Genomic DNA, 26,929 nt, shown 5'->3' with positions numbered 1-26,929 from the left:
GTCTGGCAGCGTCTGAAACAGCCCCTGGGAACTGGGGAAGGACGGGGGCCCAGCCGGCAGCCTCGGGCAGCGAGTTCCAGGGAGGCTAAGATTCAGTTGAGCGGGACCCAGTTGTCTTGCTTTGACAGTAAGGAAACATTTAGGGAATTTAGGCAGAAAAGCAGGGGAGGTGTGTGTGTCAGGAACAGAAACGTGAAACATGTGGACAGAGTGAGGGGCCCCTGGCGGTACAGAAATACCAGAGCAAGAAAGAGGGGCTCTCAGATCTAGAAGGGCTGGGGTTTCCTTCCAGAACCTGAGAAGATACAATTGCAAATCTCTCGCTTGACCACTCTCTCGCCAATCAAAGGAGAAAAAGTAATCAATTAGAAATAGGAAATAAAATCTTTAATGTGCTACCTTTCATCTGGAAAAGTCATTACAGTATCATTGCAATGTTCAACAAGGGGAGATGCCACCGGCTGGCCATGTCCTAGGGACCACCGAGAGGAGGAGCCTCTTGCTTTCTCCCCACCCGCCCCCAAGTGAGCTCAGACGACTGAGCGGAGTGGACAGGCCGGGCTGGGCAGCGGGAGGTGCAGCGCAGCAGGCCCAGGTCGCCAGCACCCCGTGGAGGCCAGGCTGCCCCCGCACCAGGCCACGGAGGGTGCGAGGGCCCCAGGGTTTCCACACCCTGGAAAGCAGCATGTGAACCGTTTCCTTGGAAAGCTCTCTTCCACCGTGTTCCGGACAAGGCCTGTGGACGTCCTTCGGTTTCCTGGAGGACTTGCAGAATGTGGAAGGGAGGAGCGAGGGCTGCAGGCCCAGCTGCTGGTCCAAGTCTGGGCGAGGGTCTGGGTGGGTGGACGTGCTTACAGAGAAGCGCAGCTCCCGTTCCTGTTCCCTAGCCAGGCTCTGCCCATCCCTGAGACCCCAGGGCCAGCGCCTCTGGGAAGCGCAGCCAGGTCCAACGAGAAGGTCCTTTTGGGGGAGTCTGGCCTCCCAAGTTGGCTTCCCTGAACCCTCCAGGGCAGGGACCGTTCACCAGCACCAATTCCCCCTGGGGTCACTGGTTCCGATTTCCACCCGTCTTGACAGTTACAGCAAAGCAGCCAGGCAGCTCGAGGTGCAGTGAAGGCAGAGCTGGCCTGAGCTCTGGGCCAGCCGAGTGCAAACTCTTCGGGCTCCGCAGTCCCAGGGCAGCCGTCCGTCGGGCAGGCCTCGGCCTCACCAGCAGGAAGGGGCTGGGCAGACCGTGCATGCAGCCTCAGTTCCACACCGCCCCACGGCCACAGCCCTGTCCCGCCCACACGGAGGGAGCTTCGTTTCAGTTACTGTTTCTAACTTGTCACCGGTTGGGTCACTGCAGATGCCCTGTCCTTTCTCACACAAGACCCTCCTTTTTGGTGCTGGCCCAGGGGTCCAAACATTAACCCCTCTCCTCTTCACGAGGCCCGTGAAGAGGGAGGGTCCAGGCACATTCTTTCTGCATCACCCTAGAACGGTGGGGAAGTTGGGGTCTTACGCTGGGGGGTGGGGGATGAATCTTGTGCTGGGGGTGGTCCTCGAGCCACTCTCCAAGAGTCTTTTCTCCTCCCTTCTGGCTGCTCCCGGCATGGGGGAGGAGGGTGAGTTCCCTGAGGCACTAGAGGTCCAGACCCCGCGTGACCAGGCGGCGGCTGGGGCTGAAGGGGTGTGCACGTGTGGGAGGGCCCTGGGCTTCAGCTACCACTTTCGGGCCGTGAGCCAGGACCCCTCCCTCCCCCATCAGAAGAACAACTCCTCACACATCCTGCGCGTGTCCTCGGGCGCCGACACGGCGAAGCCCACAGTTCTCGGGTCCGTGAAGATCTCATGGTCATTGCCACCCTGCAAAGACACGAGGCACAGATGAAGGCTCCGCCCTGTCAGTCCTGGGCCCTTGCTGCGACCCTGGGGCCTGAGGCTGCCAGAGAAATGAGGAACTTGAGATTTTACTGGGCCGGGAGAATTTCTTCAGTTACCTTTCTCTTGGTTTCCAGGAGAGGAACAACATGAGTGCGGTTATTACTGAGAAGGGATTTATAACCTTCTCTTGAACTGCAGTTTGACTTGGAACATGTAATTATGCCTATGAAAGAAATCACGACATCCTTGCAAAGATCTAAGGCTTATTTTTCTACAAAGCAAGCACAGCAAGTGACAGGATCCTTACAGCCATCAGCCTGCTTCAGCTGCGCCCAAACGTCTCTAACAAGTCACAGGGAGCACAGGGAGGGCACAGCCTGGAGCAGGGCTGGCTGTGGCACTTCCTGTGATGACGGACACAGGCAGTTACCGTGGCAGCCACTGGCCACGTGTGACTACTGCCCACTTGGTGTGGCTAGTGTGACAGACAAACTGAGTTGATTTGGTTTTAATTTAAATCCTGCCCCCCCTACCCTGTGGCTGGTGTCTAAGCTGCTGGTTAGGAGCAGGCTCTCTGGAGTGGGGGGCCCAGGTTAGATCCTGGTTCTGTCACTGACCGGGGTGTGGCTGTGGCAACTCCTCCTCTCTAAATGGGGATAATGGTGGAACCTCGCCCAGAGCGCGGTTGCGAGAAGTCATGGAGAGCATCGATGGGGCAAGGTCCCTGGAAGGCAAATCACCTGGCACCAGCAGTGGCACCTTGGCCAGGGCGGCTGTCTAAGCATTTCCAAGCATGATTTCACCTGGTGTCCTCCCGGGGTTCAGAGCAAGGGTGGGTGGGTCACACCTTGGTAAAAGATGGGGAAATGGAGGCTTTGGAATTGTCTGGCAGGGGCTGTCCCGTGCCTGAGTCACATGCTCTAGTCTGTGTCCCCACCACCCCCAACCCTGAGGTCTCAGGTTAATGAATCAGGCTACCTGCACCCCCGCGCCCTGCAGGAAAGCCTCTGCTGTTCTTGTCATGGAGTTTTCTATATTGTCCTCATAAAATTGGAAAGCATTCTAATTCAATTAGTGAAGAAAATCAATTAGTTCATAATATGATGAAAACAACTGCAGAGGAAATGGATTTCTCTGGCACAGACAATGTAGCCAATATGGAGAAAAGCTGTGATTCTGTAGGAAAACCCGACATCTTTCTAAAGAATCAACACTGGAAATTACTAGCGCTCTCACTTTTGCAGGAACAACCTACCCTGAGCAGACCTTCCCCAGAGTGGGGTGAAGTCCCAGACTCCAGGCAGGAACATCGACTGGGTGGAGTCATGTTAGGAGGCCACGACCCTGGGGCCACTCAGACAGCCCTGAGTCACGGCCACCATCTGCTACCTGCACAATACATGTGAAGTCAGATTTCTCTCGAGTGGCATGATGGGTAAAAGCCACAGAACCCAACAAAGGCAAAACCGACTCTCGCACGCTCCGGGAACCAAACATCTGTCTGGGACACGTGCACTCCCTTGTCACTCATGCACTAGGAGGAAGGAGTCGGTATTCACCGGTTAACTCCACAAGCCTTCGAGGGGCACCTTCCCCCTGCCAGGCGTGGTTTTAGAGGCTGGAGACACAGCACAAACCAAACCCACATCAGGGCTGCCCTGGGAGCCTGTGGGCCACTCGGGGAGACCAGCCATGGACACACAGCTCTGTGATGTCTTGTGTGGCAAAGGGACCCAAAGTGACAGGGAGGGCTTCTGAGCAGGGTCCTGCAGTGAGGGGACAGGCCATGTGACTGTCTGGGAAGGCAACAGGGGTAAACCTGCCTGGAGGGGCTGGAAGGGTCGGCAGATCCTGACAAGGACTTGGGATTTCCTGGGAAGCCACCAGAAGGCTGCAAGACCGGGACACGATCAGATTTCTTTATCACAGATGTCTCTGGAAAATGGATGGGACACAAGTGTGGACGCTGAGAGCTAAAGTTGGGAGGCCCCTGCAGCCAGCCAGGGTGCACCGAGGGCAGAGCCATTACTCGGGAAGAGACCTCCGAAGCAAAAGGGTTTGATGCAGTCCTGTGACAGCTGCCAGGCCTGCCCTCCCCCAGATGTGACATGCAGGGGGAGAGGCATGCCTGACGCAGGCCTACTGTGGCAAGAGTCTCCCATGGTCCTGCTGGTGGCAGGGGGATTGTCTGTGGCATCCGAGGGCTAGCTTTGCGTGAGTGTAACTCACTGACACTTAATACAGCCAGGTCCAAGGGATCAAAACACATCCAAGGAGGTGAAGGCCTCCCCCACCCTGGCTGGGTCCCCTCTTGGCCCTGCTGGAGTTCAGGGGGCAGGGCTGGTGCGATGCTGGCGGGAGCATCTGCATCACCACACAGCCACCTCCACCTTCCTTTTTCTCCTGCCAAGGGACCTGCTTCCTCCTTTGTGACTCTCAAAGCGCAGCAGCTAGTTCCTGGGGTGCAGGCATACAGACCAGCGGGGGTGTGAAGCCAGGAACCAAACTCAGCTAGTGAGAGCCTGCTGCCCTCTAGAATAATCAGGCCTCAGAGAACCGGAAATTTCAGACACGATTTGCATATGCACTAAAGGTTACTCAATTCCGGTTGGGGAAACTCAGCCACCCCACCAAGCTCCCAGAACAAAAACCCTATTCCTGAGAGAAGATACGGGGAGGGCAAGAGGGGAGGGATGAATGAAGGATCAGATTCCTATCACAGTGTACCTGACAGGCCCAAAGGCGAGGCCACAGCTCAGTGAAACCAGCTGATTAATATTTAAATCTGCGAAAGGCCCAAGGTCTGAGGGTGAACAGAAGGCACAGGGTGGCACAGTGGTTTCAAAGCCCACTGCCTCTTGACTCCATGCTGTTATGGACCTCTTCTAAGCTAATTTCACAGGAAGATCTTCCTTTTTAACATTATTGGAGAATAAAATGTTGCACAATATGAAAGGCAGGCAGGTCTTAGGATTTTAGAAGTGATGTAGGAGCATAAGGAGAGGCTTTCGGATCCCAGGTCAGTCTCCTGCCAGCCGAGACTCCTCGCCTTCCTGCTGCGCAGCAGGATGCTGCTGTCCTACAGGGCTGCCCTATGGACCGCAGGGATCACCTCTGACACTGAGAAGTGCTGGAAGATTTTATTTTCCAATAGATAGCACATTCCCATGGTTCAAAAATTTAAAAAAAAGATAAGCTCCTCTTTTGGCAGGTTTCTCTCCCATCCTGTCCCCACCCCCACAGTAACTTCTGTAATTTTTTTATCTGTTCGGATTCCCTGTATTTGCTTACAAGCTAATATGAGGAGAGATTATTCCCCCCTCTCTAGACAAAAACGTAGCACGTTACTTATAGATTGTTCTGCACTTTGCTTTGTTCACTTAACAAAAGCCCTAGAGATCAGTCCACGTCAGCTGGTTTTACCGCCACGTGGAACCCCACTGGGGACACGGGCCAGCCTTCTGAGGAGCTCCAGGGCCGTGCCCATCCCTGAACCCCTGTGCACGTCTCACACGTGCCCAGTGCACCGATAGCTGAATTACCCAAAAAGGAAGTGCTGAGTCAAAAAGTAAATCAGTTGCTAATGTTCACGAAGTGCTTAAATATTTTCACATTGCAACTGCCTTAAACTAAGATGCTGTTTACAAAAAGCATCGATAAACAGAGGCTCCCTTGCCTGCCACTTCAGAGTGGCTGCAGGGCGATCCAGCCAGCGTGGCCCCCTGAGAGCCATTCAGAGCCGTGTGCCACACACCCTCGCCCTCTCTCCCCCTGCAGCAGACGAGGGCACTCCAGGCTGCGCCCAGGACCTGCACACTGAACTCAGAGCCAGCTTGTTGTGGCTGACAGGAAGGGTTAGAGGGTTTCTGGGGCTGACAAATATTTTGAAAAGAAAAGGACAACACCTTGTTTCCTCCCTCTGCCCTCCCAGTTGCTCAGAGCAGAGTTATCCTTTGTGCAGCCCCAGACGCCGCCCACTGGAGGCTGTGCTGCTGGGAGAGGAGAGGCTGCCAGAGGCTTCTGAGCCTTCAGGGCCTGGCGGGGAAATGGCTCTTTACTGACAGCTCTTAGCTCAGGGGCCATTTCCCTGGGAGCCAGAAAAAACATTAGCTTCAATACAAAAGAAAGAAAACAGCTTTCTAAATGTCGATCACTGAATATGAGAAGATTAAAGCTAGTATTTGGACTGCTCTGCATCTAAAGGTTCAAAAACTGAGATATTTAAAGGGTTAGATGGCTGGCCTGTTAATTCTCATTTCTAGGAAACCACTGATGAAAAGGATCAGAGATGAGGGCAAAGAATCATGCAAAAAATGTTCACTAAAGTATTAGTTATAACAGCAAAAAATCCTTAAACAACCCAAATGAGCCTCTAGGACGGAAATGGGCAAACTATGCATAAATGAGAGAATATTATACAGCCATTAAAAATCTTGTTCTCAAAGAATATTGACTAATATGGGAAAAATAAAATACATATGAACATGTATTAATTTACAATTGGCAGCCAGGCATGGTGCCTCGTGCCTGTAATCCTAGCACTCTGGGAGGCCAAGGTGGGAGGACTGCTTGAGGTCAGGAGTTAGAGACCAGCCTGAGCAAGAACAAGACCCTGTCTCTACTAAAAACAGAAAAATTAGCTGGGTGTGGTGGTGTGGTGTGCCTGTAGTCCCGGCTACTCGGGAGGTGGAGGTAGGAGGATCACTTGAGACCGGGAGTTTGAGGTTCCAGTGAGCTGTGATGATGCCACCATACTCTAGCTGGGGCAACAGAATGCGAATGAATGAATAAGTAAATAGATAGAGATGGTCCAGAGATGCTGAGCCCGAGGCTGGGCTGAGCGACTAGAGCTAAGCCTCCTCTCAGGCTGGATGGCAGCAATGCCTCTCCGACCTGCTGGGGACCCACCTGTCCCAGGGAGAGCCTTGCTCTGCTGCCTCGGTAACTCTGGGGAAATGTCTTCCATGTACGCCTCCTGCTGGTGCTGGCCTTTACCACTGGGCTCGCTCTCAGTCCTCAGTTTAGATTTGGTCCTGGACTTCGGACTGTGATACCCCCAGGGACAGTGGCCCCCTGTGCTGCATGTGTGATGCCCAGGACTGAGCCCCACCTGAGCTTCAGACTCGGGGGATTCCCTGTCCCCCAACATTTATGGCTCCTGCGCTCACTTTACAATGAATGCCTGCGGGGGTGGGCAGGTGGGGGGTGGGAATGCAGTGGAAAAAGAAAATGAAAACAGCAAGGGCTTTGAAGTGCAGAGAGGGTTTGACAACACTGGGGACTGGTATGCTGGAAGGCACCTGAAGTGGCCAATATTTAATTTAAAAGCCAAACAGAAAAGGATTGACTAACACGCAGCATGACCCTTGCCCCCGCTGAGGCATCGGGTGTCTGGGCTCCGAAGGGAGGGAGGCTGCGTCAGCATACCCCCTCAGCACAGAAGCCATCGCTCAGTTTGAGCTGGGCTGCTGGGTGAAGTGTGGGTGAGGCGGAAGATAGCTCATTTGTCAGTTCTTCCCATTCAAACCCAAATTGAACAACGAAACTGCAAAAATGCTTCCATACTTACTGGCATGGTTTTGTCTCCAAAGAAATAAATAGTCTTATAACCGTCATTTTCCACATGTCTCAGGCAATACCTCTTGTCCCATCCATCAGGAAAGACATCAAAGCTGATCTGGCCTCCTGCCGGGTGGGGGGGGGCACATAAAAGCTAAAGGTGAAGAACAGGCTAATGACATGTCATTGAAAGAATTTTTTTAAATTTACTCTTTGTAAGCAACTGGATTGCCAGTTAAAAATCAACAACATAGTTTGCTATTATACTGCATTACAAACAGGTTCTAGAAATGAATTCTACATCATGTTTTTCTCTAACATTGTTTCATCTAGGTCTAAAAATCAGACACAGAATGCCAATTCAGGATGAGAAATGTATTTGCATTTGAGTGCTCTGTCAAGCAAGTGGTTTAAATGAAGCATGCTTATGAAAAATCTGATAATGGCTTCATTCTGTCGCATTTGTCTTGAGCTTTAACACACCCTCAGTGGAAAATGCCTGGAAGCAGGCTGCATCCAGCTCCTCTTGCAGGAAAAATAAAAACCACATTGAAGGTGATTTACAGGCAGCTTTCATGGGCAACAAAAACTCTCTGAAGCTTTGTCAGAAAGATGTCCATCTCACCATTCAGGAATACTTAAAACTCCACCCATTCATCTGTTATACATGATTCCTTTGCAATTCTCATTTTCCTACAACCTGTACCTTAATTAAAGCTAGCAAAATGAGAGGGCTTTGAGCAATGACTCATTAGCATTGACAAGAGAAATCAGTTTGCAAAGAACTTGACAGGCATATTCTACCAAGAGACAGGTCTGAGAACATCTATGCTGCACAAAGCACTCTTCATTAGATACCAGAAACATTCACACACTGGCTGTCACAGTAAATAAAAGCTTTGTAACTTGGACAAGTCTCTTCTCCTTTCTGGGCCTCAGTTTCTTTTTTTTTTTTGAGAAAGAGTCTCACTCTGTTGCCCTAGCTAGAGTGCAATGGTGTCACTGTAGCTCACTGCAGCCTCAAACTCCCAAGCTCAAGCGATCCTCCTGCCTCAGCCTCCCGAGTAGCTGGGCCTACAGGTCCACACCACCATGACTGGCTAATTTTTCTATTTTTAGTAGAGATGAGGTCTTGCTCTTGCTCAGGCTGGTCTCAAACGCCTGAGCTCAAGTCATCCTCCCATCTCGGCCTCCCAGAGTGCTAGGATTACAGGCGTGAGCCATGGTGCATGGCCAGCCTTGGTTTCTTGACCTGTGAAAGCAACCAACTGACTCCTAAGGTTACTTGCCACTGAAATACGATTCCAAAGCATAATCAGTCTAGTTTATCTAAGAGGTTCACATTCCATCTCTCTCTTATGGAGTCCACTATAGTGTTTCTCTTCCAACCAAAGGTGTGAGGATAAGTTCTTACTCTTCATTAATCAAAGTGCTTCTCTTTTGACTCGAAGTGCAGGTAGGAAGAATCCTGCTAAGAATTTTAGAACAAAGCCAAAAGTCTGGAAGCCACTTCCTAGTGGCTGCTTCTCCTGTATGGATCAGACTATTTAACCCTCTGCCCACTTTAAAACGAGGCACAGTCCAATCTCAACAGCTCACTGGCCCATAACAAACTCTTGGCAAATGGGCACCAAAGTCTGGAATACATTTGAATATACAATACCTATGGAAAACGTGAGGCCTTTTCCTGCAAACTCTTTCCGTAGATCTGCTACAAATTTTTGTCTTATATTTTCTTTCTGAGAAAAACAAAGAGATACCAATTGTGTATTGTATTGCAATTTAGAAAACAGGCTTCAACTACTGGCCACAAAGCTGCATGTCTTATCTTATTTTCATAAACCCAGCCATTCAGCAAGGGCATTTCAGAAAGACTCACTTTATCGAGTTCGTAGAACTCAATGCGTTCTTCTTGGCTGCAGCTCCTTCCAATAGGGGACACGTTTAACATCCCATTTCGGAATTCAATGAAAGTACCCCTAGGGAGAAAAGGGTGACAGAGGGTACCCAAAACACATCATTTGTTTGGATAACATTATAGATAGATAAACAACCTCAAAGGTTAGGAAATTCCAAAAAGCAGACCCTGATGTGATCAATGTCACTCAGAACCGTGGTATGCAATACAGCAGCCATCCACCACATGACTATTGTGGCCACCGTACTGCATAGCACAGTCTAGAAACGTGGCTAATCCAAATTGAGATTAGATTTGAAAGACTTAAGATGAAAAAGGAATGTGGCCATCAGTAATGTTCCACATTGACTTTTTGCTAAAATAGTTATATTTGGGACATATTGGGTTAAATATATTATTAGAATTAATGTTATCTATTCCTTTCTGCTTTTTAAAAATGTGGCTACAGAAAATTTAAAATTATACACAGCTCACATTTATTTCTGTTGGACAGTGCTGCTGTAGGGCACAGAATTTTAAAGTTGATAAAGAGCTATGAAAATGATTTCTAGCACTACAAGAGCAGTAAGTTCCGCGAGGAGTTTGAAAATATATGCACTAGACACCTATTTTGCTATTGAGGTCTTGAACAGATTATACCACGCAAAGCTACACAGAAAAAGGTTCTGAGAATTGTCCAATAAGCCTCAGTAATAACTGAGGAAATTTAATTAAACCAGTGGCAGACTGCTCTGCTCCTACATGTTTGATTTGATCACTGAAAAGGAGAACATTATTTTAGTTACTTCAAATAAAGATGTTTAAAAACTGTTTTTTCCCACGTTTCCAGTTTGAATCTCTAAATAGTTTCTTAAAAACTGAGATAACTTGTAAGCTAGACAATCATTCTGGCAGATGAAATTTAAGCATTTTGTGACAACTTATGCAGTGTAAAGTATCTTCCAGCCCTAAGCATTGATGCCTGGGAACCCTACAAAAACCTTTTCCCTGGTCTCTTTCTGCTATTTTAATCACTCAGTCCTGATCTCCAGCCACCAGCCACTGTAAATACCGGGAGGCCACATGCCAAGTGCAGGGCTGAGGACCTGATTCAAGGCCAGTGTGGCCTCTCACTAGGCTGCTTGGCCCTGGGCATCTCTCCAACCCTGCTTATTCACCGACAGAAGAAAGGCTAATGGCACTTGCTCTGGTCACCTCTGAAGGGCCGTGCGAAAATCAAACGTACCAGTTTATGTAAAGGTACTTTGTAAACCGGGAGGCAGTGAATACTCATCAAGTAAGGTAAAAACAACAAAATCCCAATCAGCTGGATCCCTTCCCCTGCTGTGGCGCAAATTGTAGAAAAGGAGGTAAATGATTTAACGAAATAGACACGCCTAAGGAACCCTTTCAAAAATCCTACGTCCGGGTTGTCCTCGAGCTGGCAGAAACCCAGCTCTGTCCTACATGTGAGGTGACCATACCCAGGGTGACCCTAGGGTTATGGGTCAGAAAAAGCTCATTCCCAAGGTGTGTGGGGAAGCTAATGCATTAGAAAGCTTCTCAAAAGTAACCGTTAGGGTGGTTTATCAGTTCCTCCCTGAAGACTTGGGCTCTGAAGTCTGACTGCACCTGCCTGACCTGCGTGGGGCGTGTGGTTAGCACTGGTGTAAACGTGCACAGCGCTGCTCAAGGCTGGTCCCAGTTCTGCCTCCTGGACTCACTGGGTATCTCATACTATTCTGGAATTACAGTTCTGCACGTCCCTCTCCCTCGATAGAGGATAAATTCTTTGAGGACAGGATTATGCCTTGTCTTTTTTCCCCCTTATTCTTGCCCCCGCTCCGCCTTTTTTTTTTTTTTTTTGGAGACAGGGTCTCACCCTGTCACCTGGGTAGAATGCAGTGGTGTCATCATAGCTCACGGCAACCTCACACTCCTGGGCTCCAGTGATCCTCCTGCCTCAGCCTCACGAGTAGCTGGGACTACAGGCGCACACCCCCATGTCTAGGTAATTTTCCTGTTTTTTTTTTTTGTAGAGATGGGGTCTCACTCATGCTCAGGCTGGTCTCAAACTCCTGGCCTCAAGTGATCCCCCCACCTCAGCTTCCAAAAGTGCTAGGATTACAGGTGTGAGCTATTGCGCCTGGCCTCTTACCCTCCCTTACTGTTTACTCCAGAGATGGAACAGACCTTGGATATATGTATATTTTAACTTTTACTAAGAGAATTTCTAACATACACAAAGGTAAACAGAACAGGGCGAGGACCCCTCATGCGCCTGTCACCCATCTGCAACAACGACCAGCTCTGGGTCCAGCTGGCCCCACGCAGGCCTCTCCTGGGCACGGGGAAGCCCCTGCACTCCGACTGCAGGTGCTGAGCAGGAGGCTTGGGTTTCATGGGTACTAACAGTCTGAAGCAGCCTCTGGAGTGCAGCATGCCCTGAAATTCAACTGCCACTTAAAAGATGTTTCTCACCCTGGTGATTAAGATGTTACATAATACGTGTTGAAAACTGGGGGAAAAAAATGAGAAGTATTTCAAAGAAATCACCTGTAACCTCACCACCAAAATATTGCCACTATTAGCATTTGGGTCCATTATCTGCCAATCTTTTTACTGTGGGCATTATGTACATTATTATTATTATTTAAATGGGAATTGAGATAGTAAAAGCATCCAGAGCAGGAGGTAGGTCCCCAAATCAAATGCCTACAGAGGTCAGAAAATGAGAGTAGCAGCCTGTGAAAAGCTGCAACACATGCCCCTGAGTGCCCGGGGGCTGCTGCTCAGGTGACAGCGGCCACATGGGAGTGGGGACCCAGAGTAGCCAGGTCTTCAGATTTGCAAACAGAAGCCAGAAGTCTAGATGTTTTAAAATGTGAAATCGGACTTTTAAACAATGGCAATTAATTCAGATTTTATTTAACACTGCAGGCCAACCAGATTTGGCTTTGTATAGATGTGGCCCAGAGGCCTGCACTTTGAGACTTCCAGGTCTGGGGTTTCTGTGGCTTTTTTCACAAGCTGTTTCACAGCCGTTTCCTCTCAGTGACAACCTCTGAAGGCAGACGGTTTCCAATGGCCGCATAAATTTCCGTCCTGGGGACTTGCCATCATTTATGCAATCACTCTTATTCCGCTGGCTTTACAGACTGTTTCCAATTATTCCTTACCAAATGCCGGGCTTCAGACTTAAATTAGCTGGCCCTTGAAGGCTACCAAACCTTGCAGTGAACCAGTACCCCCAGGGCAGTGAGTGAAAATGTGGATTTCCAAGCTCTGCTCTCAGGCTTTCTGAATCAGAATAGTCAGGGGACAGGCTAAAGATCAGTATTTTTTTTTAAAGCTCTTTAGGTGACTCTCATGCAGGCTGGAGTACAGTGGCATGATCACAGCTCACTGCAGACTCAAACTCCTGGGCTCAACTGATCCTCCCACCTCAGCCTCCTGAGTAGCTGGGAATATAGGCATGTACTACCACACCCAGCAAATTTTTTTTTTGGTAGAGATTGGGTCTTGCTGTGTTGCCTAGGGTGATCTCAAAATCCTGGCCTCACGTGATCCTCCTGACTCGGCCTCCCAAAGTGCTGGGACTACAGGAATGAGTCACCATGCCTGGCCTAGGTGATTCTGATAATCAGTCAGATTTGGAGACAACCCACATGAACCCACCAAATGACATTACTCCATATTCCAGCAGAGCTTCTTTGCTAAAAGCAAACTCACCTCTTCTTTGGGAGTTTAATTTTTGCAATGTAGCTGAGACAGTAGTTGATTAAATCCTGGATTAGGGCCTCACCCAGGTGACCTTGAATATTCTAGATAAAGAAAATACCGGAGTTATTTCATTCAGCAGGAAGCATTTTCAAAACAGCTTTGCAGCAAGCTCAGGTCTTCAGCCGCTATTGTCTGGAAGTCACTAGGCTGATGTAGCAGTGACAGTGACATGCCCCACTGCTTTTTTAATTCTTTCTCTTTTTTCTCTGGTTGAAAACATTAGGCAAACCAGAAAGGCTTTAGTCAAAAGCATTTTCTGCTTCATTAATCAAGAGTTTTGTGTTCATTATTTTTGAAACGCTTCCTGGAAGGCCCAAAGAATTTATTGCTGCTGCTTTTATTCAATTAAAATATCTACGGGCACTGACAGAAAATATATTGGTTCCACTTCAGCTTTTTCTTATATGTGAACAGAATGATCTTATTACTACTAAGAGCTACACAGTACTTCTTAAAAATGCATATAGTGAGGCAGCCTGTCCTAGTTTGTGTTATCATAATAGAAACATTAGATTTAAATATCCTTAAAAAATTATGAAAATTTAGTTATCAATTTGGAATATGTAAGGGTCACATGATTCAAAGTTCAAAACTTAAGAACCTACCTGTTTACACAAGAATTTCCCATCTTTGTATGCTACCAAGCCATTTTCTGGAAACACGTAATCGTATTTTTCAACCACTACAATCAAAACGGAAGAAGACTTAGAATGCAATGAATCAAAAACCTGTGTTTCTGCTTCTTCTTGAAATCCTGTTGCCTGGGCTTCCCAAAGTGCTGGGATTACAAGCATGAGCTGTTGCGCCTAGCCCTCTGTTCCTACTTCTTGATTAATACTTGCCATCAATAAAACTGCTAAACTCCGGCAAGTACTGTGAATGACTATCTCATCTTAATGGACAGGGAGAGGAGAAAAATCTCATTATTTTTTAAAAAAGAGGCCTTTTTGGTCACAAATTTAAATGCTGACAACGGGACTAAATATAAGAGACTCGGTGATGGGTTACTTTGTGCCCATGACTTCGGCCTGCCTGCCTGTAAAGGAAGATGCTGCCTGTGACGGCTCCCAAACCCCACTGGGAACCAGCAGCAACAGGGCAGTGAGTGGAAATGTAGATTTCCAAGCTCTGCTCTCAGGCTTTCTGAATCAGAATTACCAGGGATAGGCTAAAAACCAGATTTTTTTCCTTAAAAAAAAGTTCTTCAGGTGATTCATATAATCAATCACTCAAATTTGGAGACTGCCCACATATACCTTAATGATGGGATTCTCAAACTTTAAGCAACTGTTAAAATGCAGATACCCCTATGTGTTGGGTAGGGCCCCCAACTGTTTTTAATCTTCCCCCAGATGATTCTGATACAGGTGGGCCTTCAGCTTTCTTCTAGCTTGTAAATGTTTCGATTCTGTTGTTGCACTCTCTGCAAAGTACAGACTATGCTACTCTGACAAAAACCTTCTCTGCACATGTGGTTAAATATATGACTAGAGGCAGAAAGGACAATCATGGCCTGGTAATAGGATTTCCGGGGCTTAATGTGCCCCATTATGTTGTTTATAGCGTTTCTAAGAAGAACACTTACAAGGAAAATTAAGTGTAAGTGGAGTAGAGAATTTCAAAAGGATTACATAAATTACTCTTCCAGTAATCATGATCCAATAAATACAGTCTACATAGATTTGTACTGTAAAATATTACATCTAGAACAGTAGTTCTCCTATGGGGGTGATTTTATTCCCAGAGGACATGTGGCAATGTCTGGAGACATTTTTGGTTGTCACCACTGTGTGTGTGAGTACAGTGCTGGCATCTAGTGGATAAAGGTAAAGAATGGTGCTAAATGCCCTACAATGCCCAGGACAGCCCCATAACAGAATTATCTGGTCCAAAATGTCAGTGGTGCAGAGGTTGAGAAATCTTGCTCTAGAGGAGCTGGTTCCAAGATATGAAGACTCTTGGGGCAATGGGGGTTGAAAGATCAATTCACCCATCTCCCCACCTACTTTTTCTTATAGGCCAGGCACCCCAGAGGCCCTGGGGCTACGGAGATGAATAACCCCAGTCCTGGTCTTCAAGACAAACATATAACCAGATAGTTTGCCACAATTACAGAGTGCCACATCAGTAGGATTGTGTACTCGAATCTCTTGCGAGTGCTTGCTAAAATTTGATTCCCAGGCCTTGTAGACCTATCGAATCAGAATCTCCAGTGGGGTCATTAAGACTTCCCAGCTTCCCAGGGTCCTGTGCTGGAGACTGGTTCAGTGTGGGGGGAGGAGCCTGGGTGGGTCATGATTAGGGAACTCTGGGAAACACCGTGTTAGGGCAACAGGAAGGAGGCACTTAGACCCAGAGGGCCCCTCGATTCCTGGGTGAGAAGGACTCAGGAGATGGGGCCTGAGCTGAGGCTAGAAGGGCAGTGAACAGGGACAAGAAGTGTTCCAGGCAGAGAGATTACCGTGTGTAAAGACATGGACACTCACCGTTCTAGGTAAATCTACCCACACATCTGAGTACCAAGTGCTCCATCAGCAACTCCAGAAATTTACAGGATTAAAAGCAGAGGAATTGGGAACGAGCATATGTGGGATTTAAAAAAAACAAAAAGGCCGAAAAAATGTTTCCTCAAAGAAAGAACCATATAGAACGGAAGTTTTAGGGCTGCCTATGATACCTGGCTACAGGCCCCAATATTCTCATAAGTTAATCTTTTACCAAAAAGTAATTAGCAACATATCATTTACCGTCATTTCCCAGCTGCTCCTGCACTTTCTCAAAGTCTGACCCGCCTACCACTCCAATTTTGATCTTCTGCCTCAATTTTTGTAGAAAGCCATCCATTTCTTTGGTAATTTTCTACATTTCAAGAAGGAAAATACAATAGTCATGAGCCACAAAATAATCAGGAGACTAAAACTGCAAGAATAATACCAGCCTTATTTTCATACATGCCAATTTACTTACTAGGTCTGTACATAAGTTCAAATATTTTAGTTGTAATTTTGGGCCATCAACTTTTTACTAGAATAAACTTGTTAAATGTCACTTATTTTTAGCAAATTTTAAATACTCAAGTAATATATTAACAGCCATTGTGTGTTGTTTGGACTATTTTTCTATGCATTTCTGTCTAAATGCACATATGCTAATAGGTCTTATTTTGAAACATAAATGGAATCATTCTATGTCCTGTGCAGTGACTTGGTTTTTCAGCACTATATTGTTGCGATCTTTTCATGCCAACACAAAAATATAGCTCATTCCTTTTAAATGCTACACTGTATTCCATTTGTGGATTTAAGTTGTTCATCTTAAACCAAAATAATGAGATTAATGAGGAAATTCAGAATTGATTATACTTATATAAAAAATGCATAAAGTAGCCTGAGCAACATAGCCAGACCCCCCCAATTAGTGATGACTACAGATGTGTGCCTCCTTGCCCAGCTAACTAATAATTTATTATATCTTAACCCTTGTACATGCTGGTGAGCTAAATGGTATTGTGGTCAGACATCATGACATGTTCTTCAATATAAATGGGTTATAAAAGGCAAATTTTTACTTCTAAGTGGAAGCAAATATTATTTGACAGGAAATAAGACCCAGATACTGTAACCACAAAAGAACATCTGAACTACATCCCACTGCAGTGGAAATCTTTACAGCAAAGCAACTGCATACCAAAATCATTTTGATGTTCTCAAATAACTGTCGTGCTGATAATTACCGGGAATCCTTTATAAATCACTCCACACAAAATAAAATCCAGAGAAAGATCCAAAAGCTTGAAATTAAGGTGGAAAAAAGTTAAAAATTCACATTCTGGGGAAAAAAAGCCAATTATAAAGTAAAAGACTTTTTTGGGGGACCATTAAGGAAATTTTAGTATGGACTAGAGGAGGAGTCAGCAAACTAGGGGCTGGGGGCCATAATCGGGCTTGCTGCCTGTTTCTATACAGTATTATTGGGATGCAGCCAGGTCCATTCGTGTGTATGGTGTCCATGGCTGCTTTAATGCTATGACAACAGAATAGTTGTGACTAAGACCACATGACCTGCAAAGCCTCAAATATTTCCTATCTGGCCTTTTACAGAAAGAAGTCTGCTGACCTCTGGGCTATGGACCGTATGAAATATTAGGGAAGTCGTGATAATTTTTTTAGGTGTAATAATGATACTGTGGTTACGAAGGAGGATGTCTTTGTTCTTAAGAGAGGCAGTTTAAAATTCACAGAAGTGAAGTACTGTGATGACTGCAGCGTATGAAGTTGTTCAGTAAAAGAAAAAAGAATGTCAGGATCAAGTTAATACATCAACATGTCAACCATTTTTGAATCTAAGTGGTGGGGACATGGGTGTTCTGTGTACTATTTTTTCAATGATTCTGTGTTTGGAATTTTTCATGATACAAAGTTGGAAAACAATTTTGCCCCTCTCTTTTTACAGGCTTCTGTTCTAAAGTCCCAACTGTTTTTAGATAGAATGGCATTTTTAGGAAAGGACTCAGCACAACAACTTCTACTAAAACAGTGAAATGTCTTTGTGATGGAAAGAATTAAAAAAAAAAGCAAAATGTGCAAATCTCTGGAATCCATGCTAATGAGATTTTATTTGTTTAGGTCATATCACTTCAGCAACTGCATGAAAAGATAACCCATTCTTCCAGATTGTACTGTGCTTATCAATGTTTGAGAATGCACACATACTGAGGAAGTTAAAGGCAGTATAATGAATAGATCTGTTGCTAAAATAATTTTTATTTTTTACCTCGAGTACCCAGCATACAGAAACAATTCCTTTTAAATTATAAATTTTGAGTGTGAAAATTACTTACATTCACTGCAAAAAATATCCTGTTTCAAATGCTTCAGAGGAATACATTCTGGGTCACCTGGTTTCTTTGCTATTTTATACTTTGTGCTTATATATTCTGCTTCGTTCTGGGAATCAGAAGCACTTTCCTGAATGGCATATCCAGCAACTAGAACAGCTTTCCACTTTAGCAAACAAATTTGACAAATAACCATTCCTTGAGGCTCAGGGACTTGTACCAGGTCTGCTATGTGAAACTGAGGAGGTCAGGGCTTCCCTGTATCTGAGTTTCCTTATGTTTAAAATGGTAATAACAACTCTTACCTGGGATGAAACTTGGGGGAAGATGGAGAGGGTCCAATGATATCATGTAAAAAGGCTTCATAATGTAAACCGTAGACCACTACAGCCCATGGGACAAATTGAGCTGTTTGTTTTTGGAATAAATAAAGTTTTATTGGAACACAGCTACTCTGTGTTTATACATGGTCTATGGCTACTTTTGCACTAAAGTTGAGTATTGTAGTTACTATAGACCATATGAACTGCAAAAACAAAAGTATTTACTATACGACCTTGTACAAAAAATGAATTGCTGACCCCCCTCCCCCCGTAGACCACAATGGGCTTTTAACAACCCACAAGTGTGTGCTGACTGATCAATCTCAAAGTCAGAAAGGGCCTTTGGAGAACTTGGAGTTGACTGTCATTATTGGATAGATCAAACCTCTGGCTGATGAGGGTAAAATGGTATGTCTAAGGTCACAAAAATTTGACATGGTCTTCTGGAACACAGCACTGCTACCACCCAGCCAAAATTAAGGGAGGTGGGATGGAAGTTGAGGACAGTGAGGCCATTTGGGCCCAGTCTCAAGTTTGAATGGCTGGCATTCAGTGACCACTTTGTGAAAGGGGGACAGAGGGAGCCTCATAACTGAAACTTATATGTGCCTGTAGTAGCAAAATCTGGGAGTGGGAAGCCAGTTTCCAAGAGCCCGAGGCGACTCTAAGCAGGTATCCTGTAATGAATGATCTAGGACTCCTCCATCACCCCAGTCCACTGCAGGGGCTGGAAAGGGGGGCAATGGAGATGGCTAATATTTATTGAGGCCTAGTGTGTGCACGATACTTTCATGAACTTACATAATTTCATTTGATCTTCACAAACACCATATGGAACAGGTAATATGCCCATTTAAAGCTGTAAATGCTGAGGCTCACAGAAGTTAATTATCTTGTTCAAGGTCACACAGCTGCCAAGAGGTGAACTTAAGACTCCGCTAGGTCTGTTTGACCCGGAAACATGTGTTTTTAATATCATGCTACACGGCACAGCCCCTTGGTGACAGGCCTGAGGGGCACATAGCTGGTAAGAAGACCTTAGCTGGGGTTCAAATCCTGGTCCATCATTCCCGATAGCTTGCGGGGAGAGTCCAGAACTGCATTTTCCAATCCACTAAAAGTTTCCTGCTCTCAAGTTTTTCAGCCCCGTCTCATCTCTCCGAGCACCCTGGGGTCTTGAAGGGCTGGTTAGGGCTCCCATCTCATTCCTCCAGGGCACCCCAGAGGAGGGTTCAGCCCCCTTCGGAGGAGGCAGGCGGTCCTTAACCGCCCCCTGGCGCCCACTCTGCGCGGTTGTTAGCCCCCTCTGGGAGCAGCAGGGGCTCTGCACCAGCTGCCCACCAGCCCGCCGGGCTCCACCTACCTGCCGCGGGGCTGTCAGGGTCCCATCCACGTCGAAGAGGCAGAGCGCTGGGCCGAACGCCGCCATGACCCCGCTTTCTCCCCGTACCTGGCAGGACTCGTCGGCACCAGGAAACTCGACCCGGAACTTCCGGGATCGGCCCCTACACCGCACGGCACGTCGGGAGGAGGAGCATCCACTCCCACAATGCCTGGGACCCGCGCCAGCCACAGTTGCCAGATCACAATTCCCAGAATGCAATGCGTATTACGTGCGCCTCGTACACCCGAGCGTGCGCTCCTGGAGGTTCCGGGGCGGATGGGATTTACTTCCGGCAGCAGATGGCGGGGCCATGGTAAGAAACCCGGTGGTGGACGTGGAGGGAGTGACTCGTTTTGGAGGTCGGGGTCGGGTTTGGAGCTGGGGCAGGCAGGCAGGACGCATGGGTTTCCGACTTGGAGAGTCCGCGGGAGGAAGCTCCGGTGTGGGCTAAAATTTGCTATTTTCTGGCTTTCGCGACCCTCCTCGGGTCACGTGGGCCAGCAGGACTGGTCGCTAAAACTCGCTGTGCGCTCACCGTGTGTCAGACACTAAGTTGAGGGCTTTAAGACTATCGTCTCGTTCAGTATCTTTTGAGTCCCCGTTTTGAAAGGCGAGGAAACGGAGACTAAGAGAGAGGGGGTAACTTGCCCAAGGGTCCACAGCTTAGTGACTGTTGGAGCCAGGCTTGGAAGTCATGTCTAGCTCCAAAGCCCAGAGCTTTTTACCCTGCACTGCTCACCTAATAAAATCCCAGTGCTGCGAGTTGGGGCCTCCCTGACTAACTCCTCCTCCTCTGCTGTTCCTCCTTCCCCAAACTAGGCTAAGAGAAAACAGCAGTTCCCTCCAATACCCAAGATAACGCATAAACCAGGCAGAAAATTGGAAAGTTACTGTGATAAATACTTCACAGATTTGTTGCTCGAATTTCCCACTAGGACATTGATTATTTTGTTTTTTGCTTGGGGCAATGTTCACACAGCCCTGTGGATCTGGTGTCCAGCCCAGAGTCGGTCCTCCTTAGGTATTTGTTGAGTAAAGACTGCACTTCCTTTCCTATAATTATTTGGAACTGCGTAGAGGAAAGAGGACCAGTTTGAAAGTCAGACTCTGCTACACTCACTGGCTTTGTGTCCTTGGGTAAATTTCTTACCCTTTCTTGGCTTAGTTTCCTTAGCGATAAAGTGGAAATGATACCTGTCTCGAATAGCTTTTGTATGCTTACATGAGATAAAGCGTCTGGCTTTACCTTTCCTTCCTCTGGCTGTAATGGTGATCGCGAAGGACTGGAAGAACCCTCCATGTGCTGTGCTTTGTGGATGTTCATTGTGTGATTGGCATGGTTAATTTCCATGAGAGAAATGGTCTCTTGTTTTCCTTCCAGGCTGCCCTCCTCCGAGCTGTGCTGAGGTTGCGGGGGCAAGGGCCAGCTGTGTGGGGAAGGCCTCGTCATGGGCTGTGGTGCTGCAGTGGGCAGGAGCATCACAAGAGGTGGGTGGGGAGCACGTCACCTACCTCGAAGGAGAAACCACCAGGCACAGAGACTGAGAAATTCCAAATGGTCTACCGTTTTGATGCCATAAGGTCCTTTGGGTATGTGTCTCGTCTGAAGGTGGCACAGACTGCCCTGACAGTGGTGGCCTTGCCGCCAGGCTTCTACTGGTACTCCCAGGGTGTCTTGACTTTCAACTCCCTGTGCCTCATGAGTGGGATAGCCGGCTTTGCCCTGGTCATGCTGTGTTGGATGAGCTATTTCTTCCAGAGACTGGTGGGCCTCCTGTACGTGAATGAGTCTGGCACTGTGCTACGGGTGGCTCACCTGACCTTCTGGGGCTGGCGGCAGGATACATACTGTCCCGTGGCAGATGTGATACCCCTGACGGAAACCGGGGACCGGCCCCAGGAAGTGTTCATGCGTATCAAGCAGTATAGTGGGAAGAAGACCTTCTACCTCACCCTGCGCTATGGACGGATCCTGGACAGAGAGCGTTTCACACAGGTGTTTGGGATGCTGGACAGGTGCAGGTGAACAACTGGCAGCCAGGCCTCTGGGTGGATCTGGGCTACTGGATCTCTTACAGGAAGGCCAAGAGTATGGGCAAGGCTGAAGAAGGGGATCGAGTTCCTGGAGAGTTTGCCCCTAGGAACTTGTCTTTAGGCACGAAGCAATTCATGAGGCAGAAGCTGGTAACCAGGTTTAGGGAAAAGACTCTTTGTGCAAATTCTTACAGCACTTGTGTATGACAGTCAGATAATGCCGGAAGTTTCTGTTCAGAGCCAGTTCTTGGAGAAAGTTGTGCCAAGGTTACCCAGACTGTCCACTGCTGTGAAATTGGAAGATGGAACTGTGGGAGAGGGAGCATGGGATTTGGAGTCAGAGGCTTGGGTTCTGTCAATGCTCAGCTCCCTGTCCTGGGGCAGGTTATTGAGTCTCGCTGAACCTTGGTTTTCACATCTGTAAAATGGAAAGTCCTGCCTGTCTCATGGAATGGGTGTGAGAATAAACAATAAATGTCAAGTATTTTGCAAGCTCAGCAGCCCAGAGCAAATATGAAGCATTTGGTCAGAGGCTTTGGTGTGGTAAAAGGTTTCTAGGTAGTCCATAGGCATTTCCAGAGCCCTGTGCTGTGCCCCCTCCTATATCCAGCAGCAGAAGGGATGGAATTGAAGCTGAGAGTGGGGGCCATTTCATCCTGCCAGGATGGTAACTGCACACGGACATGGGCAGAAATGTCATCCAAGTGAGCACAACACCCAGCAGAGATTTTTGTTCACCACCCAGAGGTCTAGGGGCTGTCAGTTTGGAAGGCTTTGCAGTGCAGTAAAGCCAGATCGGGAGACTGAAGCCTGAAGATTGCTTGAGCTCAGAAGTTCCAGCCTGGGTGGCAGAGCGAGACTTTGTCTTTAAAAATAAATAAATAAAGCCAGATGGACTGTATGCTGGTGCTTTATTTTATAAACTAAAGCCAGTTATGTGCAGTGCCCGCTATAATTAATAATATATGTTAATTATGTGATTTGTAAAAGTGAAGAGGAAGGAAGGTATGATCTTTATTATTTTGCCACTCAAAAGTCAATAACTAAATGTTTTATTGTGTAGCCTTCCAGTTTTTTTTTAATTGTAATAAAATATACATAACAAGTTTATCCTTTTAATCATTTTTAAGTGTACAGTTCAGGGACATTAAGTACATTTATAATGTTGTACTACCATCACCCCTATGCATTTCCAGAACTTTTTCATCATGCCAAACAGAACCTCTGTGCCCATTAGACAGTAATTGACCCCCTCCCCCTAGCCCTTGGCAACTACTAATATACTTTCTGTCTCTCTGGATTTGCCTATTCTGGATATTTCATGTAAACAGGATCATACAGTGTGTGTCCTTTTGTCGTGGCTTCTTTCACATGGCATGATGTTTTCAAGGTGCATCCGCATTACAGCATGGCTCAGTGCTTCATTGCTTTTTTGTGGTTGAATGATATTGTATGTATATACCACATTTTGTTATCCATTCATCTGTTGATGGACATTTGGGTTCTTTCCATCTTTTGGCTGTTGGCTATTACTGAAACATTGGTGTACAAGTTTTTGTTTGAGTCTCTGCTTGTAGTTCTTTTGGGTACATACTGAGCGGTGGAATTACTGGATCCTCTGGTAATTCTATGCTTAACTTTTGGAGGACCTGCCACTTTTCCACAGCGGCTGCAGCATTTTACATTGCCACCAGCAATGTGCAAGAGTGCCAGTTTCTCTACATCCTCACCAACAGTAGTTATTTTCCATTGTTTTGGTAATAGCCATCCTAATGGGTGTGAAGTTGTATCTCATTGTGCTTTCAGGCTTGTCGTAGACATTATACTGTACCTGGGATTGTTTGGGTTTTTGCTTCATGTTGTAACACAAAGCTGTCTCATATCCTGAATATTAAGAATATTCAGGAATTGCAGAATATTCCACTGAGTGTATGTAGCTGGTGCTTTTAACTTGTACTATTTAGGTTACCTCCATTTTTTCATTATTGTAAAGAATGTGATAAATATCAAATATATGTTGTGATATCTTTCTTCCGTGGAGACTGAAATGGCATTTTGAGAAAAGTGACTTATAATCAAGGTAACACGATGTTAGATTTTCTTGGTTAATTTATTTCATTTCTGAGAAGCAGGTAAAGCTTGTATTAATAATTCAAGACAGTTTGCAGGCTTCCAAATCAGTCATTCATTCATGCCACCCAACACTCTTGAGTATCTGCCTTGTGCCAGACACTGCTTGGTTAATTACGGAAGTTAATAGAGGAGGATTTTTGCCTTTGTGGAGCTTACAGTGGAGGTCTTGGTGGGGGCCACAGGGAGGAAGAACAGATGTTAAAGAAATAAATGCACGTAATTACAAATGGTGACGAGTGTAATGAAGGAGGAGGAGGATTTGAAGCTGGATGTTGGGAGAGGGATGGAAGGCCCTGGGCGGAGACATTTAAGCAGAGACCTGAAGTGTAAGTGGGAGGTGGCCCCAAGCTTGTTTCAGACACAGGGAACAGCAAGTGTGTGCTTCTGTGCTGCACAGGAGCTTGGTGCATTTGCTAAGAAGAGCCTGAATTTTATCCTAATCACTGTGGGAAGCCTTTGAAACTAAGAGAAAGAGAACAGTGAAAGAAAGTTTGGGAGTTTTTAAGAACGAGAAGAAACAGCTCCTTTTAATTTTTATTTTTCAGTTGAAGATATAAATGAAAGGGCACAGGCTTATAGATATGTTTCATTGGTTGAATTCTCACTGCACGTTAATTCCTGCCAGCTGGAGAAGGTGGTCTGGGGAGTGAGTATGACTGGGTCCCTCAGGTGCTTGGAGACACTGGGCACCCCCTGTCCGTGGGCGTACAGTTGTGGTTTTCCTAGCTGGGGGGCTGTGTGTGCAGGAGCAGCTCTTGGCCTGCATTGATTGTGTGGGTGGGGCCCAGAGCCTGGGGGTGGGCCTCAAACCCATTCCCAAGTGCTGGCTCTTTCTTCAGGCAAAATGGCATGTGTTATGGTTTTATGATGGCCCTACTTTAAAAATATGACCAGAACCTGGCCACTTCTCACCCCCTCCACCCCTACCATCAGATCCAAGCTGCCCCCATATCACCCCTGGGTTATTGCAGTCCAGGGCTTCTATCCTGGACTTACTAGAGTTTGTTTTTACAGCAAAGTGATCCTTGGGGAAAAAAATGAATTATGTCAACTCTGTTATAAAAGCTGACCTCCTTGTGATGGCCTACCCTACCCTTCCTCGTCCACCACTCTGCTGTAGATCACTTCCCTAGGTCAAGTTCACCTTGTTGTCCTTCAGTATCAAGGACACTCCAGCCTCAAGGCCTTTGCATTGGCAGTCCCTCTGCCTGGAAGGTTTTCTCCCTAGATATCTGCATAGAGGACTGACTGACTACCCTGCTTCAGTTTCTTGCTGTATAACAGGGATATTACTGTTCATGCTGAAGAAGTTGTAGTGAAGAGTCAATTATGGAACGAGGCAATTGTGTAGCTATTACACAAGGCTGGGTTACACCTGTAACCCCAGCACTTTGGGAGGCCAAGGAAGGAGGATTGCTTGAGGCCAGGAATTGGAGACCAGCCTGGGCAATATAGTGAGATCCTGTCTCTACAAAAAAAAAAAAAAAGTAATAATGGTTTGACCTTAACCTCATTAAAACCAAAAATTTGCTCAAATAGCCCCCTGTATTGGGCTAGTTCAAAGCAATGACCTGAAAGAGCCTCACCCCGGGAGATTCTGATTGAATATGTCTGGGGTAGGTTCCCAGAATCTGTCTTTTTGACAGGCTCAAAGCCAATTCTGAGATGCGAGGTGGTTAGGAATTTCTGAAACAGGCTATAGAAAACACCAGAGTGACACATGCTTCTGTGGACTTTGTGTCCCTGGGCCAATTTTCTGCCTAAGGAATAGGTTCCTGGCTCCAGGCGTAGAATCACCTGGAAGGCTTTTGAAAAATCCCATTGCTCAGGCCTGTGACCAGGCATCGGTATTTTCAAGGCTCCCCAGGTGATCTAATGCCAGCCAGGTTTGACCATGGATACCCTGAAGTATCACCGCACAGTTAAGCCTGCAAGGGGCTTGCCCAGAGAGGAGAGCCCAAGCTCTCGCCAGTGCAGGCAGGAGCAGCGAGGTCTGCTCACACAGTACCAGCAGAGGGCATACAGAACAAAGGCATTGTTCCATCCCTTTATTCCCTAGCTAAAATCAGCGATCTTCACAGACAACAGGAACTGGGTTAGGGCTTCTACAAGGCACCAGTCGGGCAGTACTTGGGAGTCATTAAAACAAAACAAAAAACAAACCCCAAATCAACAACAAAAACAGAAGTCACTTGTAGGACCTGGGCATCTGTACTTTTATGCTCCCAAGGTAATTCCAAGGCACCCACATTCTGAGAATCACTCGAAGCCATGCAGTAGATGGTAAAGCAGCTCAGAAAACGGAAATGGTCATTAGATTGGGGTGGTAGATATATTGGCAACTCCCTTGTTAAATGACAGCTCCAAGATAATAATTCATTCAGGTTAGACAGTTCATTCAGGCTGCTGTAACAAAAGTACTATAGACTGGTGGCTCAAACAACAGACGTTTGTTTGTCCCAGTTGTGGAGCCTAGCAAGTCCAAGATCAAGGTGCCGGCAGACTTGCTGTTGGGTGAGAGCCCATTTCCTGGTTCTCAGACAACCATTTTCTTGCTGTGCTCTCACATGGTGGAAGGGGTGAGGGAGCTGTCTGGGGTCTCTCATAAGGGCACTCAACTCACCCACGAGGGCTCCACCCTTCAGACCTAATCATCGCCCAAAGTTCCCACCACCAAATACCAATCACTTTGGGGATTAAGTTTCAATATATCAATTTGGGGGGGGGGACATAAATATTCAGTCTATAGTAAAAATCTAATAGAAATGCTCAAGCCTACCTATGAGGATGTTCGCTGAAATATTTCTAATAGCAAAAATGCTGGAAATAAGCTAAGTTTCCATTAATAAGCAACACGGTTAACAAATGTTGATAGATCCATACTGTGGAGTATATGTGGCCCTTATAAAAGAATAAGATTGAAATATATCTGCTCCTGTGGAAAGAGGGCCACGGGGCGGTAAGTGAAGAAAGCAAATCACGGAACAATGTGGTTCTGTGTGATCTTGTATGTTTTTAAAAAAATGCACACATTGCAAATTATTAACCGTGGCTGTCCCTGGGGAGAGCATTAGGGTGGGAGAGGCAGATGAGAGGGGAGAGGGGAGTAAATC

The 26,929-nt window shown here is 46.7% G+C and overlaps 2 protein-coding genes across 9 annotated transcripts in view; one reads left to right on the top strand and one right to left on the bottom strand.

Moving 5' to 3' along the window:
- Positions 1 to 372: 372 nt before the first annotated feature.
- Positions 373 to 19,783, bottom strand: PMM2 (phosphomannomutase 2). Its single transcript, XM_045542556.1, has 8 exons — positions 19,629 to 19,783; positions 15,853 to 15,964; positions 13,711 to 13,787; positions 13,055 to 13,146; positions 9,305 to 9,404; positions 9,089 to 9,164; positions 7,436 to 7,551; positions 373 to 1,848 (listed from the first exon to the last, which is right to left on the bottom strand). Exons 1-8 carry the CDS (start codon positions 19,692 to 19,694, stop codon positions 1,747 to 1,749), a joined length of 741 nt encoding a protein of 246 aa, XP_045398512.1. The 5' UTR covers positions 19,695 to 19,783; the 3' UTR covers positions 373 to 1,746.
- Positions 19,674 to 26,929, top strand: part of TMEM186 (transmembrane protein 186) — a 108,046-nt gene continuing 100,790 nt past the window's right edge. For 7 of the 8 annotated variants that reach the window (XR_006733346.1, XR_006733342.1, XR_006733345.1 and 4 more), the window contains exon 1: positions 19,893 to 19,962. Coding sequence is in view for 1 of the 8 variants with exons in the window: in XM_045542555.1 (XP_045398511.1) it covers positions 19,693 to 19,962; positions 21,031 to 21,675 (915 nt within the window). In the remaining 7 variants the exon portion in view is untranslated. Of the gene's footprint in view, positions 19,963 to 21,030; positions 23,207 to 26,929 lie in introns of those variants that run through there. The other variant, XM_045542555.1, reaches the window with a different exon arrangement.

The sequence above is a fragment of the Lemur catta genome, chromosome 2, assembly GCF_020740605.2.
Source record: "Lemur catta isolate mLemCat1 chromosome 2, mLemCat1.pri, whole genome shotgun sequence".
Classification (NCBI taxonomy): Eukaryota; Metazoa; Chordata; class Mammalia; order Primates; family Lemuridae; genus Lemur; species Lemur catta.
The sequence above is the reverse complement of the archived record's forward strand: the minus strand, read 5'-3'. Positions and strand labels throughout refer to the sequence as shown.

Bases quoted from the DNA above. Each gene is read 5' to 3' on its own strand.
- PMM2 (XM_045542556.1), bottom strand. From the start codon at position 19,694: ATGGCGGCGTTCGGCCCAGCGCTCTGCCTCTTCGACGTGGATGGGACC. The intron at 15,965-19,628 runs GTAGGTGGAGCC...CTTGAAATGTAG, and splicing joins CCCTGACAGCCCCGCGGCAG to AAAATTACCAAAGAAATGGA. The intron at 13,788-15,852 runs GTAAATGATATG...TTTTGATTGTAG, and splicing joins GGAGCAGCTGGGAAATGACG to TGGTTGAAAAATACGATTAC.